This window comes from Parus major, chromosome 10 (assembly GCF_001522545.3).
Source record: "Parus major isolate Abel chromosome 10, Parus_major1.1, whole genome shotgun sequence".
Lineage (NCBI taxonomy): Eukaryota > Metazoa > Chordata > Aves > Passeriformes > Paridae > Parus > Parus major.
In genome coordinates, this window is record NC_031779.1 from 17,124,013 (window position 1) to 17,140,585 (window position 16,573).

At 37.5% G+C, this 16,573-nt stretch overlaps 1 protein-coding gene across 6 annotated transcripts in view; it reads left to right on the forward strand.

Moving 5' to 3' along the window:
- Positions 1–16,573, forward strand: part of ASB7 (ankyrin repeat and SOCS box containing 7) — a 28,746-nt gene that overhangs the window by 7,960 nt on the left and 4,213 nt on the right. For 3 of the 6 annotated variants that reach the window (XR_004498881.1, XR_004498880.1, XM_015639399.2), the window contains exons 3-4: positions 760–1,020; positions 7,384–7,989. Coding sequence is in view for 1 of the 6 variants with exons in the window: in XM_015639399.2 (XP_015494885.1) it covers positions 810–1,020; positions 7,384–7,989 (817 nt within the window). In the remaining 5 variants the exon portion in view is untranslated. Of the gene's footprint in view, positions 1–759; positions 1,021–7,383; positions 7,990–10,269; positions 10,437–14,748; positions 15,988–16,573 lie in introns of all 6 variants that reach the window. The other 3 variants (XR_004498882.1, XR_001523623.3, XR_004498883.1) reach the window with 3 other exon arrangements.

The window sequence follows — 16,573 nt, forward strand, 5'->3', positions numbered from 1 at the left end:
ACTACTGAAAGTGCACTTCAATATATTTTCAGGTCTCATATATTATTATCTCTGTATTTGATTTTTGGAATGTAGGAGTTGTTTGCAGCCTCTATGTACTAATTAAGAAGTGCTCAAACCAGAATACAAAGAGTAGACTCTTAATTAAATAAAAAAAAAAGGAAAAAAGGAAAAAAGATAATTAAAGTTTTCAATTTGAACATTAGTGTTACTAATACTCACATGCAGTAGGTCACAGGATTCTATTGGTAAGATATTTCCACTGAAGCTTGCAAGGGGTGCATTTCTAGAAAAATAAGAGTATTGTAGTTCAGTAACTGTATCAGTGCAGTGGTGCTTCCTGTAACAGCTTGGATCATCCATTCCATAGTTTGGATAATCCATTTAACCAGTGTCTCTGGAGGTAGTGATATTAACCACAGTGTGATTTTGAAATGAGTGGTGGGTTCTGGAGATTTTTCCGTTTGCTCATTGCTCAGGTACTTTAATTGTGAACTGCTGTTTGATGCTGTCATTTCTGAAGAAAACATTTACTATTTATAATGTGTGAGCGTTTTTTTCTTTTGCAGCTCGGTGATGTCACCATATACTATGATTTTGCTAATAACAGTGAGATCATTTGGGGTTTATCCTCTTTGTAACATCACTTTTCTCAGCATACAGAGAAGTCTTAGCATCGCATTTCATTAATCCTTTTTTTCCTACATTTTCCATTTCTGATCCCAATTTTAATTTATTCCTGTTTCCCATTGATTGAAGGTGACTCGTGTGAGCTCATGAGGCTCCTGTAAAGGCCAGACTCAGCTAGGATGTTACACCACCACTGCAGGAGGAACCCTGAGCTACAGGAAGAGTTGCAGATCCAGGCTGCTGTGGCTGCCGGCGATGTTCACACCGTGCGCAAGATGCTGGAGCAGGGATATTCTCCAAATGGTCGGGATGCCAACGGCTGGACTTTGCTTCATTTCTCTGCAGCAAGAGGCAAGGAGAGATGTGTCCGTGTTTTTCTGGAGCATGGAGGTGAGTTGCCTACAGAGAAAAATCTTTATCTGGCACCTTTCTATGCTGATTTCCACTGCAGGGCTTTCCAGCACTAATTAGATATCAAAATACTTCTGGTTATCTTTCGTAATTGTTTTTTATTCTTTTGTTCTTAATCTCTGTTTATCTCTGATGCATACTCTCTGAATTACATCATAGATTAGCTTTATATCTTAACTTTTTTTCTCCCAGCACTGCCTAGGAATTGTTCAAGGAATGAATAAGCATTATGAAAATAGGGCAGAAGGACTCATTATAAAATGAAATGCACTCACAGCACTCACTACAGGCTTTTCTTCTCTGTTAGGGGTGTTATTAGAGGAAAGCAGATCCTTGAATTGAAATCCTAGGGAAGTTTGTTTCAGAATTCTAAAGCAAGTTAACCAGTTGCATTAAAGACTAAGTTTAATATAGGGTTTAACAGAATCTGTTAAACTTTATGAAAACAGTCCTCTTTGTGCAAGGACTTTAGTGTCAGCTAATCCAGGTGAGTTTACAGCTCTCCTGCATCCAGCCATGATGAAGCTTTATTTCAAGAACTGACTGAATTTTGTTGATTTGATAATCATGTGGGTGATGATTATTATCCCTCAGGTGGTACAGTCAGAATTTCTCATTGCGTTATCATCTTCCAAGGCCGTCTGAAGGTTTAGAAAGGGATCATCCTAATCTTTTAATGTGGTACTGGAAGGGAAATCAGTAGATGTTCTCCACGTTCTGATCAGTGCTCTTAAAGAACAGCATCCTCTATTCTAGCACTGTACTTGCCAAATGAATTATGAGGTTTTCAATCCCAAGGAAACTGAAATTATCTTTCTGATGCTTTGTGTATCTGAGCCATATGGACCCCTTGTGTCTGTCACTGGGTTTGCCAGCTGTATGGATCATCCTGAAAGTGGAGTGGCATTAACAGGCTGTGGTAGTGGCACAATCACTGATTTGTTCCTTAAGAGCAGTGGTGAAATACAGCCTGTGCAATTGGACTCTGTGGATGCACCTACTACAGATTGTAACCATATAAAAAGGGCAAATCCTCATGGCCTTCTTGGAAGGGGGAAAAAAGCTACTAATATATAACTTCAAATTCTACTTTTTAAAAGTAATATATGTGGATAATTGTGAGCTCTCAGTTTGATAGTTCAAAAGTTTAAGGGTTTAAGTCCCATACATTACTTTTAACTTTCTATCTGTAAGTTTAAAGATGATAAAAAACCCCAAATCCCTTCTTTATTCCTATGTATTTTCATATTACATAGCTGCTGATGCAGTGGTTTGTTTTTATTTTTGTTGTTACTCTTTCTCATACAAAGTACCAGCTGAATGTGATGCCTCATGAAAACTGCCTGTAATGAAACACCTTTGTCCTGAGGCAGCTTAGAGTTGAATCACCAGGATGAGAAAGTTGAGTAACAAATAGTGTGAGGTTTAGTCATCCACAGCAGCTTCCCTGCAGCTGAGCCTCGCTCCCGAAAATTGGCACTGCCTGGTGCATTGCCTCGTTTTCCCTCAAAACAGAGGCATAAAAATAATGAGTATTTATCACATAATAATGTCACAAATGAGTTATTAAGCAGTGAGTGAGTTGACTCTTACAAGCTGAGTTAATCATGCCACCCTCATTAGGGAGAGGTTTGTGTCTACCTTTCTTCACGTGGTCTCTGCTTTTCTCCTTCTGGAGTGGATTTTTTTTTTAGCTCCTGGTGCTTAATCGCTGTGGAACAAAAACAAAGGTACTGGGGTGAAGGAAAGAGTCCTTTTCTGTTTTGAATCTTATGGTAAAATAGAGAGTATTGAACTACATATTGGTAATAAATTGATAGTGACAGGGAGCCTGTGGAGTTCTGGGGGAAAGAGGGAATTGAGATGGGAAGGAAGGGGTGGCTGGTGGTGGTTGTGGCTGTCTCAAGGGATGATGGAGCTTAGCAGAGCTGGGAATATCTTCATGGGGAAAACAGGACTGGGAAAACCACAGTGGGCTGTTGCTGAGGGTAGAGTGCTGTGTCTCAGATCTGACATGCTGGAAGGCTCCCAGCATAGCCTGCTAGTGGGATGGAGGGTGAGTTGGGCTAATAAAGGCTGAGAAGGAATCTGGTCACTGACCTGGAAATAAGAAGTAGATTCTTATGGGAGTCATGACCTGTCCGCCTCCTGCTTTTGCTTTTTCTCTTCCATCATTGCTCACCAGCAAAGAAAAGAGCCAGAGGACAGTGTTGTGCATGCAGATTGGCTGATTTGAGTGGAGGTGGTGGAACAGCAGGAAGCTTTTTATTATCTGCTGAGGAAAGAGCACACATAGATGGGGAAAATGCAGAAAAAACAGTCCAGGCTAAAGGATGAAGCCAGCAGAAGTACCAACTACATACAGAGGGGATAGGTCAGATAACAAATATTACTTAGCAACTGGTGAAATGCAGAAGTTCATCATAACCATGGGGAAACTTAATTTTCATGAGAAATAGTGGATTTGACTTTCTTACTGCATTTGTCTGATTTTATTGAAGTAAAGATTCTGTGAAGCCATCTCTACCCATCCATAAAAATGACCTGGAGTCACAAAGCAACACCAAAACAGGGAGTGTAGTTTTTAATAATCTTGGATTTTTGTGTAACAAGCCTTTTTTCCCTTTAGTGTACTTTGTAAATTTTTAATATGATGTATAGAGACAGACAATCCAACACTGGCCAAGAAATATGTTTTATTAATTTCAAATCATCACTATTAATGTTACAATAAGTTTAAATCTTGAAAGTGTCTAGTTAGCTGTCCATTGGTGATACCTTCTCAGTATTAACAGAGCAATTTCTGGTTACTCAAAATGAAGAAATAATTCACTAAAGCTCCTAGAAATGAAATAGTAAGAGAAAGTAGTCAAGCAGCCGTATTTATTTATTTTTAGTCTTGGCTTCAAGGTATCTAAATTTTAGTAAGGTCAAGCAGAATCTGGGAGGATCTAGAGAATGCCAAAGACTCACTCCCCCTAAGCTCCTAAAACATTTCTGTCTCTGAACAGTAATGCTCTCCTGGACATCTTCTGTATCAGTGTTATCTTAGGAAATTTGAAACAGAAGCTGCATGTAGCCATGCTTCTAAACCTTGTGGTTAGATTTAAGCCCTAGCTGAGGGAAATAAGCTTGAAATAATAGAAGTACTCAATGAAGCCAGAAGCATTGCTTAAGCATTGCTTTCTTGGCTTCCCAAGTTACTGTGATAGAGTGACCTAAGGAAGGTGTCAAGGAAAAAGGAAAACTGTCCCACTGAGCTGTAAATTGAAACTCTGAAATATGAGTCTTCTATTTATGAAGCTATATATCCTCTAGATTACAGTATTAGAAAGAATTTTATTAACAGTGGACTTCAAATAACTAGCTTAGGTGCCCAACTTTCACATGAAATAAAATAATCTCAGTATTATTCAATGCTACAAATTTTCCATCTCGACTGAGCTTGATTGCAGTAATTGGTACCCTTGATAAGCTGTTCAAGGTTTCTGCCATTATATTCTGCTTTATATTTACAAACATTAGAAGTGACCAAATGCAGTTGTTCATGTTTCTACATTCTGCTCTCCCCGTATTAATGGGAAGCTTGGAATGAACAAACTGTTTGACAGGATGGAGATGAGATAGAGGACCTTGTTCTTCTGTAACTCGTTCTTAAATACAAGTGCTGGCTGGATCCCTTTCTAGCTAAAACTGACAAGTAGTTTTTACCCCTCTGAAGATTCTAAAAGGTAATCTGAGAGTCATTCCAAATTAATTTTTTCCTTGCTCATGTTCCACGGGAAGAGAGTTACTTTACAACATGGTACCAATACTGAATCCTTTAAAAAAACACAGACAGACAAAACCCCCACAGCAGCACAATTTCTTTAGGCACCATGAACTTTGGGGTGTTACTTTTACTACTACAGGGACTGAGTGGATGGAATTTGTTTGCAACTTCATGCAGGTCCAGCCTCTTGTGAAGTTCGGAAGTTTTCCAGGAGGTGGCAGCAGGACATTGATGGAATAGCAAAAGAAGTTTCAATCCTGTTAAAATAGTTTCTCTAATCCAGAGGCAGACTGTTGGCTCACTAGAAATCCATAATCTTAATGGGAATTACAGTATATTTTTCACGAGGTTTTCCTAGGGGGTTTGTTATGGAAAGGTTGGTTGTTTGTGTTGCTTGGTTGCCCAACTGTGAGGCTTTTTTTCCTATCCTTCTTAAGAAACTTCTCTTACATGATTTAGTAATTTTTTTGGTTCACTTTAGTGGTCAAAAGCAATGTCATTTTGGTAATAAGGAAGGTATAGAAAGGTGCTTTAAACTATAGGGAAAAGGCATCCTTATGTTGTCAGGAAATTGTTTGGTTTGGATTACAACCAGTATAAAAGTACATATAGGTGCACATACAAAAGTTGGGCCATATCTGCTTGAATTTGGAAATGGCATTGATTAAACTGCTTGTGGCAGTGACCTGCACTTCATCTGGGGGTAGAAATGATGCCTTCCATGCCTTATGTAGTATGGGAGAGAGAGCTCCAACATTATTTCTTTCAAAAATCTTTTTTGGTGGAGAAAGACTCTGCCTGCTGCTGTCTCCTTCCCATTATATCCATCTTCCTCCCCAATTCTGCCCTTCAGATTGTATCATCCCTCTGCCTGTTCTCATGCCTCTTACCCACTTTATTTATCACCACTCAGAAGTCAATGTAGGATAGTCTGAGCAGTGTGAAGAAAGAGACCCTGGGAGCAGCATCACTTTGAAATACTATCTTTGTGTGGGTTGTGCTGATTCTTTGCTGCATTTTGGACATGATCACAGTGCAGGTTAGGAACACCTATTCAGTCACTGGCTGCATTTTCCTGCTGGGCTGTGGGTGCTTCATTCTTTCCTTTAGCTCAGGTTAGTGTGACTTTTCAAAGCACTGAAACTTCTGCTTTTCAAAAGAGATGAGGAAAGCTGTCACTAGCAAGGAACTTAACTTTCCTTAATATATGCCTTATTTCTATGTTTATTCCTATTCTGTGCACTAGAGGCAGATCTCAAAACTTATTTCTCTGTGTGGCTAGGCTGCATTCGTTTGTATGTTGGAATTTTTTATGTTAGTTTGTTTCCTTCCTCTCCATCTTCTCTTTCCATTTAGAAATATCCTTAAAGTTGCTGGATCATTTTTGCAGCTGTATTCTCTACTCCTTCCTTCCAGTCTTTTCATTTTGGTATAATATCTGGCTTGGTGCTATTTGGATATGAGCACAGTGGCTTGGGAAGCTCATTCCTGTTTTGTGCTTATACCTTTGGGAGTTCAGGTGTGCTCAGTCTAGGGTAGCCTGCAATTAATGTTGTATTTTGAACTTAACCTAGAGCAGGTCTTGTGGTGCAGATGGTATCTAGCATGGGTTGGGAAAGCATTCAGATTTCCACACTGTACTTTGTACCTTTTAGTGTCCAACAGCAGCACCCATGGGTGGTGGAAGGAGGAACCTCACAGCTTGGCTTGTTCTCTAGCTGAGAAATGGCACTTTGCCTTGGGTAATTAATTAGTCATTTGCTATACAAGTTTGGGTGTCCTGAGGAAATTAGGCAAATTGGTTGGATTATTTTAATTTTTAAATTAATAAACCAGTCTGAGTGTTTGTGCTGTGTGAAGGGGAAATAAATCTGTAATTACCTGTACTCTGCACTAACAGTTTATCTGACTCCTTTAAGAAGTGGGTTTTTATGTTCAATTTTTTTGTAAAACTATAAATTCAGAACAGATACATCATGTATGAAAAGAGACTTTATCAAGATAATCTAAAATAACTTATATCCTACATGCTTTGGAAATCCTGCAGACCACAGAGAAACATTTTACCTAATACAGCATTACACCCTAAAAACAATACAATGCTGCCAGACCACAAAACATCCGCAATTTGGGTCAGCAGATGTTTCTACACATGCTTCTTTTTAAGACCAAGAAGCAACACAAGGGAAAATAAAAAGTTGAACATTGAGAAAGAAATGTAATATTGTAGAGCTGGGGGAAAACTGGATGGACAGAGAGATTTGAGTAATTAGTAATTAATTCCTAAGAGTGCTAGGAAGATGTGGAAAAGTATTTGTCAAATGGAAACATATGTATGTGAAAGAAAAATTTATTTTTTTTTTTGTAACTCGTTCTTAAATACAATTTTAACTTTGTCTTAAAAATAGCATGTTCATGAAAGCAAGAATTAGCTTGAAGTACAAAAAATCCTGTCATGCTATGCCTGGAAAGACTAGCAATTACCGTTTGAATTTTTTTTTAATGTTTTTTTCAGCACCAGATTACCTTAACTCCTTTTAATTATTTTTTAAATTTTATTTTAACTTCAGCTGATCCCACAGTTAAGGACTTAATTGGAGGCTTCACCGCTCTGCATTACGCAGCCATGCACGGCCGGGCGAGGATTGCACGCCTGATGCTGGAATCTGACTACAGAAGTGACATTATTAACGCCAAGAGCAACGACGGCTGGACTCCCCTGCACGTCGCTGCTCACTACGGCAGAGACTCCTTTGTCAGGCTCCTCCTGGAGTTCAAGGCTGAGGTTGATCCGCTCAGTGATAAAGGTACTACACCACTCCAGCTGGCCATTATCCGGGAGAGGTCGAGCTGTGTGAAAATCCTCCTGGACCACAATGCCAACATCGACATTCAGAATGGTTTCCTGTTACGATACGCTGTGATCAAAAGCAATCACTCGTACTGCCGAATGTTCCTCCAGAGAGGGGCCGATACAAACTTGGGGCGCTTGGAAGATGGACAGACACCCTTACACTTGTCTGCTCTTAGAGATGATGTGCTTTGTGCACAAATGTTGTATAATTACGGAGCAGACACTAACACAAGGAACTATGAAGGACAGACCCCACTGGCTGTTTCAATAAGTATTTCTGGAAGTAGCCGACCCTGTCTGGATTTCTTACAAGAAGTGACAAGTATGTATGTAAGAGAAGTTAATCACAGGACACAATGTCCTCTAAAAGCCTTCTTTGAATTTAGCCCCAGAAAAAAAAATTCTTCCTCTCTGCCCCTTGATGCTATTTAAATGCACTAGAAAATTTCTGGGAAGTTGAAGGGATTGTGATACTGGGAATCTCTTACTCGGCAAAGGTGCTAATGTTAAGTGTACTTCATTTAAATTAGTTTTGTTTAAATATTTACGGGAAGCATTCATTTTAAGAGTGAACTGTAAAATCTCATTTTAATTTTGGCCTTAGCACAAAAGATTTTTGAGTTTGGTTTTGTTGTTTGTTTAGGGGTTTTTTAGTGTCTTTTCTTTTGCTTTTTTACTGCCATGCAAATCCTCGGCAGTTGATGGCTTTTTCATCTGCACTACAACTAGGGCAGAAAAGAGCTTTGGCTGCTTTGTGTTCTCCCACATTCCCTCCTTCCCTCCCCTAAACCAGACAACAAAATGCCACAGTTCATTCCTGCAACTTGAAGGGGTTTCATGTGCTGTGTAGCTTTGGTTTGATTTTGTTGATGTCTTTGAAATACGAGAGATTTTAACTCATCGTGACTTCTGATATTTAGAAAAAGTATTGGGCTCCTAATATCCAGATCACTTTTGATTACCAGTTTTTGGTGTACTAGATCTACTGAAAGTTTTCCTCTCTCAACATGGAATGCTCTACTAATGTTTCATAATCAGAGTGTTGCCTGAAGCATTTAGGAATTACTGATAAGCATTTAGCAGAGTTTGCCAATTCAAACATGTTAAGATGGCTTGGTAAATGATCACCCAGCTAGAATGATCTCTACACTACAGAGGATGGGGTATTTCATATATCTTTTTTTTGTCCCCTACAGCTCCTTTTATTTATTTATTTTTTTGAATGTGGTAATTTTTTAATGAGAATTAGATGACCTATATACTCTGGAAAGAAACTGAAAGTCAGTGTGGGCTGGAAGTGAATCAGCTGAGATCTGTTGTCAGTAGCTGACACAAATAAGCATTTGGAATTTCCTTTCTTTTTCTACGTGATTTGTGGTGTTGTTTTTGTTCATATCTGAAATTGAAAGAGAATTTCCGGAAAGGTGGAAGTTGATAATAAGAAATACAAGCAATTAAGTAATTTTGGTTTAATTTGCATGTCCCTTCTCATTCAAACACTTTTCTTTCTGGTTTCCTTTTTGGAAGCCTCTCACTGTATAGTTGCAGAGTCAGGGATTTCAGCAGATGATATAATATCCAGACTTGCAGTTTTCCAGTCTTTGGATGTATAAGTAAGCATGAAAGCTTAGGCTGCTCCCGTGTTTCCTCAGTGTCTGAAGACCAGTGGAAACAGCTGCTGTAACTTTCAGCTTGCAGATTTCATACCTTAAGGGTTGTTAAGTGAGAAGTAAATTCTGCTACAAAAAAAAAAAAAATTAGCTTTAATTTGTGGCCAGTGTAACAGAGTTGGAACTATCCCAGTTTTGTGCTGTTGGAGGGAGAACTGGGAAAGCAGTGCTGACAAAAACACTTCAGCTCTGTGCTTCTGAGCAAAATAATTATCAATGTTTACAAACCACTGTAAACAAACTCTGCTGCCCTTTTTATAAATATCCAAACACTGTCTTCCCTGCTTTTCATGAATAATTACTTTAATAAGATGCTGTATAAGAAATGAGATGGATAAAGAGCAAGCTGGCATTTTGGTAGTGGAGTTCCCAGTTAAATCTGACTGTACAGGGAATTGTTGAGATCTCGTGCTGTAGCACTTTGGGGAAGAATCTTGTTTATGAGTCTACTGCAATACGTATTTCCTAGAAAAAAAAAAAAAAAACTTACAAAATTTTTGGACAATTCTTCTATTGGAATTCTTCCTGAAACTTTTCTGAGGTAGGCAACAGTGCCTTGTTTGTGGGGCTTAATGGGAATTTCAGTTTATTTGAATCTTATACTAAATGCTTTATGTAGAAATCAATAGCTGTAAGTTTTATATCTGCATCTGAAGTTTTGAAGAGTATATTTGATAGTAAAACAGGAAATAGTTTTTATTTTTACAGTAGAGTAACATTTTTAAAACTAAAGATTAATAGATTTAAATTATCAAAGTTAACAAACTGCATCTTCAAGTGAAAGCAGTTGTATGCTGCATATAAATGGGATACTATTTAGTAATCTACATATAAGATGTGAATAGCTATTTTTTTTTATACTTGGAAAACGTATTTGTACAGTTTCAGTTTCTCAGAAAACATCATTTGTGAATTTCTTTTTGTTTTGGTAGGTATTGTAATCGGTAATAATGGCAGCCTTTAGCCCAGGTCCCCGGTTGGGAGTAACAGGCAAGAAACCAAGCTCTCAGAAATACTCAGTATTGGCCCTGAGAGTCTGCAAGAAGATATTGGATTTTGGGGTTTGACCCTGAAGGTCTGATATTCTTCCTGGTTACAGGTAGAGATTCCTTTGCTCCTAGAATAATTCCAAGAGGAAGTTATTCTATAGTTGTGTTTCAGTATTTAAGCACAGAGCTGCAAGTTAGGAACAACAGAGTTTTTGACCATGAGTCTGCTGTTGACTTGGTGTTCAGGCTTGTGTGTTTTTCTTTTTCCCCTCTCTCTTTTTTACAATACAAAAATAAGCAAAGTCTCTCTGGGAAAAAAAAAAAAATTGGAGATGAAAACTGCTCAATGATTTTATTAATCACCTTCCTTCTCCTTATCTGTATTACACTTTCCTGTTTCAAAAAACATTTATTGGCAGCCACCATAATACCTAAGATCATTTGATAAAGAGTTGTTTTAGAGCAGTGTAAATGTTTCAGCTTTCACCTGGTCTGAACCTGCCTCTTCAGGAGTGTTAATGTGTTAATCTTGGAATGCACTAATGCAAATTAAAATAGAGGTGAGTGTATATGATATATGTATATGATACATAGAGACTTTTATTGGCAGTGTATATATTTATAAAATTAGTGTGCAATCACAGCCCTGGATGAAATTGTTTTGAAGTTGAAATTGGGATTTGAGAATATTAAAACTTATAAAATGAATGTGGGAGGTAGAAAAAATGCAAGTGTTAGAAGAATACATAAGGGCGTAAATAGACTTCAAGATATTAGAAATTTCAGTCAGAATCTCTAAGGAAGGGAATTTTAAAAAAGCCTGGAAACTTCCCCCTCCCAATGCCCTCCTTTAACTGAATCTGTGTTCAGCTCAGGAGCAGGAGAGGCTGAGAGGGGCTGCAGGTCTGTGTCGAGGCAGAGAGCTCAGGAAATGATCTGGCCAGAGCAGTGTGATGTGCCTGGTGTGGCAACAGGTATCAAAGAACTCACTTCATTTCTGGAACAACATCTAAAGGTCACCCAGTGAATTTAACTACAAGTGTTTCAGCTGCATTCCTTTTTCTAATTTTTCAAAGGGCAGATCTTTGGCTTTGACTAGAGAGTGTAATTTTGTGTTTAAATTTATATAGCACTGTAAATGTGCAGAGTAAGTGAGACAGAAGTTCTGTTAAGGAAATTCTTATATATCTTTTGTTTCTCTCCCTTGGCTAAATGGGGATAACTTTTCACTAGAATTGTTTTTTTAACTGGAAGAAGATTTTAAAAAGTTTCTCTCTGCGTAGTTTTCACTTTTATGAATACAGGATGTCATAGTGAATTAAGTAGATTTCTACATATTTTATTTCATAGATAATTGCGAAGGAAATGGTATTTTCATGTTTGTAATAACATAGATCTTTACTGGAATCTCAGGCTTTACTTGTTTCCTTGGGTGCTGCTGGAAATCTTGCAGTGATGATTGAAGTCTGCTTTGTCACTCAGTTACACAGGGAACTAGGATAAGGGATTATTTTATAATTTTCTACTCTACAGTTGAATCATACAGTGTAGCTCTATACAGTTATTTACTCTGAAAGAATATTTTACGAGGCCTTTGTAAAAAAAAAATAATTCAAGGTTGTTTTTATACGTGGCATTTAAGGTACAGCCGTGCTCTAATCACGTTTGTACACCTGTGCTGTACTCTGCAAAAATAATTTTAAAACAGCATAACAATGCATTTTAAGCCTGTCTTGATGTTCAGAGTACTTTACTTACTGTCTCCTAAAAATAGATAAACATTATGGTGTTGACATTCTCAGCTGAATTTCCATAGCAATTTCAGTGAATTTACAGAGATGGCACAAATTTTTTTTTTAAAAATACCTTTGTGAGCATATCAAATCCTAATTTCATTGCTAAAAACACCTGTTAAGTGTAACATCGAGCCTTACTGACATTCTGCTTTTTAATATAGGACTTTTCAGTCCAAAATAGCACATAATTTCTGTGCCAGATAGACTGAAATTTAATAGGCATCTAAAACTCATTGTGGGGAATTATTTTTCAGAGACCAATGAAAACATATGTCAGGCTCAGACATTCTAGCAGAGGCATACTGAACACAAAATTAAATTAGAACTTTTAAAATAACTTGTATGATATCCAGTTAAAAAGAATCAAAGCTCTCCATGTCCTGTCGAGCTGGAGGAATTTTTTCACGCTCTCAATGAACTCTGTGTAATTTTACACTCATCCCTGCATGCCTGATATTAATATTTTACACCTATAGGTTTTTGATACTACCTTTTTCTAATGTTTTGAATGCTGGAAAAGCAGATATCCTCTCCAATTATTCTGCTGTTGTTTTTTACAGAGTACAAGCCAGTGCATTTCCTAAACTTCAGACCTATTGCACTGAGCAGTCAAGTTCCCGTTCGGCTCAGCCTCAGTCATTTCCTAGGTGATCCCAACCTTTCCCTATGATCCTGTTTTTGTGCATCCTTCCCAGTGTGTTTCGTAGCTGGTGGGTGTGAGTTTCCAGTTGATAAGTTCAATTATCTTTTTCTTTTTCCCCCCCCTCAAAAAAGCCAACAAATTCAGAACTCAGTTTAATTGCTGGCAGTAGCTGCATTCCTTCACTGCTGTGAAATAAGGGATGGATTTAAGGGTTTGCTGCAGAAAGAAATACTTTTCCTGATATTCTAGAGGAACTGAGCTGTTGCCAGCATACATCAGCCTGGTTTCAACATATTCTGTAAAATGTTTCTGAAGATTTTTATTTTTAAGTTCCCTTTGTAGCTAAAAAGAAATTACCAAATGGTTTCTTGCTACTGTTTTCAGCCTTTCAGAATTCCCAGGAGGGGCAGAGGCTCAGTCTGAGAAATACCACTCTAAGGGTTTTTAGAGAGATGCATTAATATTGTAGAGAAAACTGTGGGCGGCTTCTGAAATATGTCACTGATGTTATTTTTCATTTTTTAATTTCTTCAGAAACAGCTTATCCACTTCAAACCAGTAACATTGCTTGTTTGCTTTAAAATACTTTTCTTTTAGTAGTTAGAACAATACATCAGAGGGGATCTTCTTGCAGCCTACAATTTATTAATTTCAGTTATTCCCAAGTTTTCTCTTGGGTAACAGAAAGGTCAATTCATGATTTTTGCATTGTATTTTTACATGCATTTTTTTTTGCTCTGAATCTGCAGTGGAGGAAATGGGTAGGGATTCCCCTTTTCCAGCTTTACAGTACTGGATGAAAGTCCCCAAAGAACAGTGTTGTCAGAGGCATCACAAATATGCCTTAATGGTCCTTAAATACAGACTTACTGGGTGAGTTAGTGGTTTATTTCTTGGGAAACATTGTCTGCAGAGGGAAGGCACAGGTATAAATGCAGAGCAGTTTTAACAGTGACACAGTTCTTTGGCCAGGCAGTAAATCCTAAATGGAAGTTTTGTCTGCCTCTGGGATAGAACAGCAAACTCTCAGATATCATACCAGAAAAATCTTGAAACTGCAAAAAGAAAAGGAATGGAGTTTTGAGTGGAAATTCAGATAAATTGCAATAATTTCTTGCTGTTAAAACATGTTTTTTTCCCTTTCCTCTTCAGCAAAGGTTGATTCTTTAAAAAATAATTTAAAAGTCTCATTTCATTATTTAAGTAAAATTAATTATTTAAGTGGGGGAAAGCTCAAAACTTACTTTGTTAGCAGCTGAAGAACTGATTTAGGAAAATGCATTAATTTTATACATACTGAAGTCTGCTGCATCTAGATTAAAAAAAATCTAAAAGCAATTCCTCTCAATTCTTTAAGCTCATGGTTTACATTTCTTTTGTTTGGAAGAAGCTTTTCTGACAGGTTTGGGACAATGTACACAAGAATTGCATTGGTAGAGATTTCTGCTTTCCCTTCCAGCACAGAGCACAAGCTCTGGAAGGCAAAAGATGAACTATTCCTCTTTTTCCTGTATTAAAAAGTATTAATTAATACTTCTTAATTTGATTTGATGACTGCTTTAAAGCTTTAAAAATAAATTGACTGCAGTATGTAATAATTCGGTGAACACACGAGCAAATCCAGAATAACAGTAACAAGGTGGCCCTTCAGGGATGTGCTGGATGTTTTTAAGGTGATCAGTAGTTTTATGTGGCTGTTTTGCATGATAGTGGTAATTAGGCCAATTGTACCTTTCATGTTTGTGGGGTTTTTTGTTTCTTTCTCTTTTAATTCTCTTCCTTTCCAGCTTATTTACCTAAATAACTTCCCAAACTTGTGATGCAGGATATAGCCAAAGTTGCTACTTCCTAATCGTTTTTAAAGAGAACTTTATTCATCATTTAACTTGTCTTTGCCAAGTTACTAATAACATTTTTCATTTGCCAAACTAAGGTTCACTGACATCGGTCCGTAATCCTTTATTTTTTTTCTTTTTCATTCAGATGCAACCAAGAATGAGTAAGTGTTCCAGACACCGTTTCTAATAAATCACAAATGCATTAATAACCCTGGAATTTGTAAGGCGTGACCTAAGACACCAGCAGCCACTAGATGTAGCAACTGGTGCTTAACACTGGAAATGTCCATTGTTAACACATTCCCAGGAAATATTTTTTAGGCTTATCAGGGGAAAATGTCATACATTTGATAATCGGGTCTTTTTGAATTAACTGATGACCAATTTCTTCTGGGTATTTTAAGTTGTCTGTTCCTTTATGTTCTCAAAAACCACGTAGGATGTTAATTAAAAGGCATTTATTTCTGAAACCAGAAATCAGTGTCTCATAGCTGATTTATTGTGTACTCTACTACAGAAAATACACAAAGACCTCTAGTCCTTTATCTTTGCTAATGCTGCTGTTTGCAGTGAACTTTTGAAACAGTGAATCCTTTCTGAACCCTGTTTGAAAGCATCAGAACTATTTCTTTATCATCAGTAAGATTGCTTGCTTTCTTACCAAAATAACTTTCCTTTCCCTGAAATTTGAACATTCTGCTGTTGTCCAGGTTGCCTAAATTCTTTCCTTCAGGTAGAAAAAAAAAAATGCCAGGAAGAAACCACTGGTGGACAAAGTAACCATTGGTTTGTGTTCTAAGTCATGGATGAAAGATTTAACTAAAAATAAATTGACATTTAGGTGGTGATAAGTATAATAAAAGTATTTCCAACTTACATAAAGGAAACTCAAATTTTCATGTTTTTCTAATTTCAAACCTAGTTTCGTTAAAAGCAGACTGAGACTATTTTCATGCATTACTTCTGCTGGCTTGCCCTGGATAATTTTAGTGCTTAAGATAAATCCCAATGTCTAAAAATCCCTACCTGTCTGTCAGCCCATTTCTATAGATACCAACAGAAGCACCTACATTGTTCAGGGTGCTGAGTATTTTGAATTTGACAGTCATCAGGTCTCATAACCAAGTCTTGGCTTGGAGGAAAAAAAGAAATAAAGAAAAAGAGGCTTACGCAGTTAAGTCGATGATCAAAATATTGATTAGCACAGCTTTGATGTGTTACTGGAATAACTCCAGAAAAGCTGTAGCAGAATGAGGAAAAAGCACAAAGGCAGGCAGTTTGTTCAGAGGTTTGGAGTGGTTCCCATGTTGGGGGTTATTAACTGGAGATTTCAGCTTTGGGAAGAGGTACCAAGCTTGAGTGGAGGATGGAGGTTTATATAAAGGTATGTAAAATCACGACTGGCGTGGGAACAATTATTCATTATTTTCCTTGTTACTCAAAGAATGGCAGGCATGCAACAAAGCCATCAGGAAGCAGATCTAAAATAAATAAAATTACTTTGTAGTTTTCCAGCCAACGCCTAATTATATTGTGAAATTTGTTGCCACAGGATGTTTTGGATACTGAAAGTATGAATGGGTTCAAAAAACACTAGACAGATTTACAAAGGGCAAGCTATTCACAGCTATTAAAGACATAGATCTGTGTGCAATCTCTGGGCTAGGAAAGCCCAAAGGCAGCAGTGCTGAAAGCTAGAAGGGTTTATTGGGGCAGGATTTCTCAATGTCTGTTGTTCTCGTTTTCTTTCTTCCTTGGGATCCATTGCTGGGTGCATTCAGATATATGACTTGATTAAATTTTCTGAGATTATTTTGGATGGAGGGGCCAAACCCCAACTGTTACTTAAGGTGTTTGATTTTGAGTAGTTTCCTGGTAGGAATGAGCTTGAAAGAGAATTGATTATTTTGGAAAGTCCTTGCCAGGAATGCTGAAGTTTGTGTGGTATCAGTAAAACTTTTCCTCTGTGG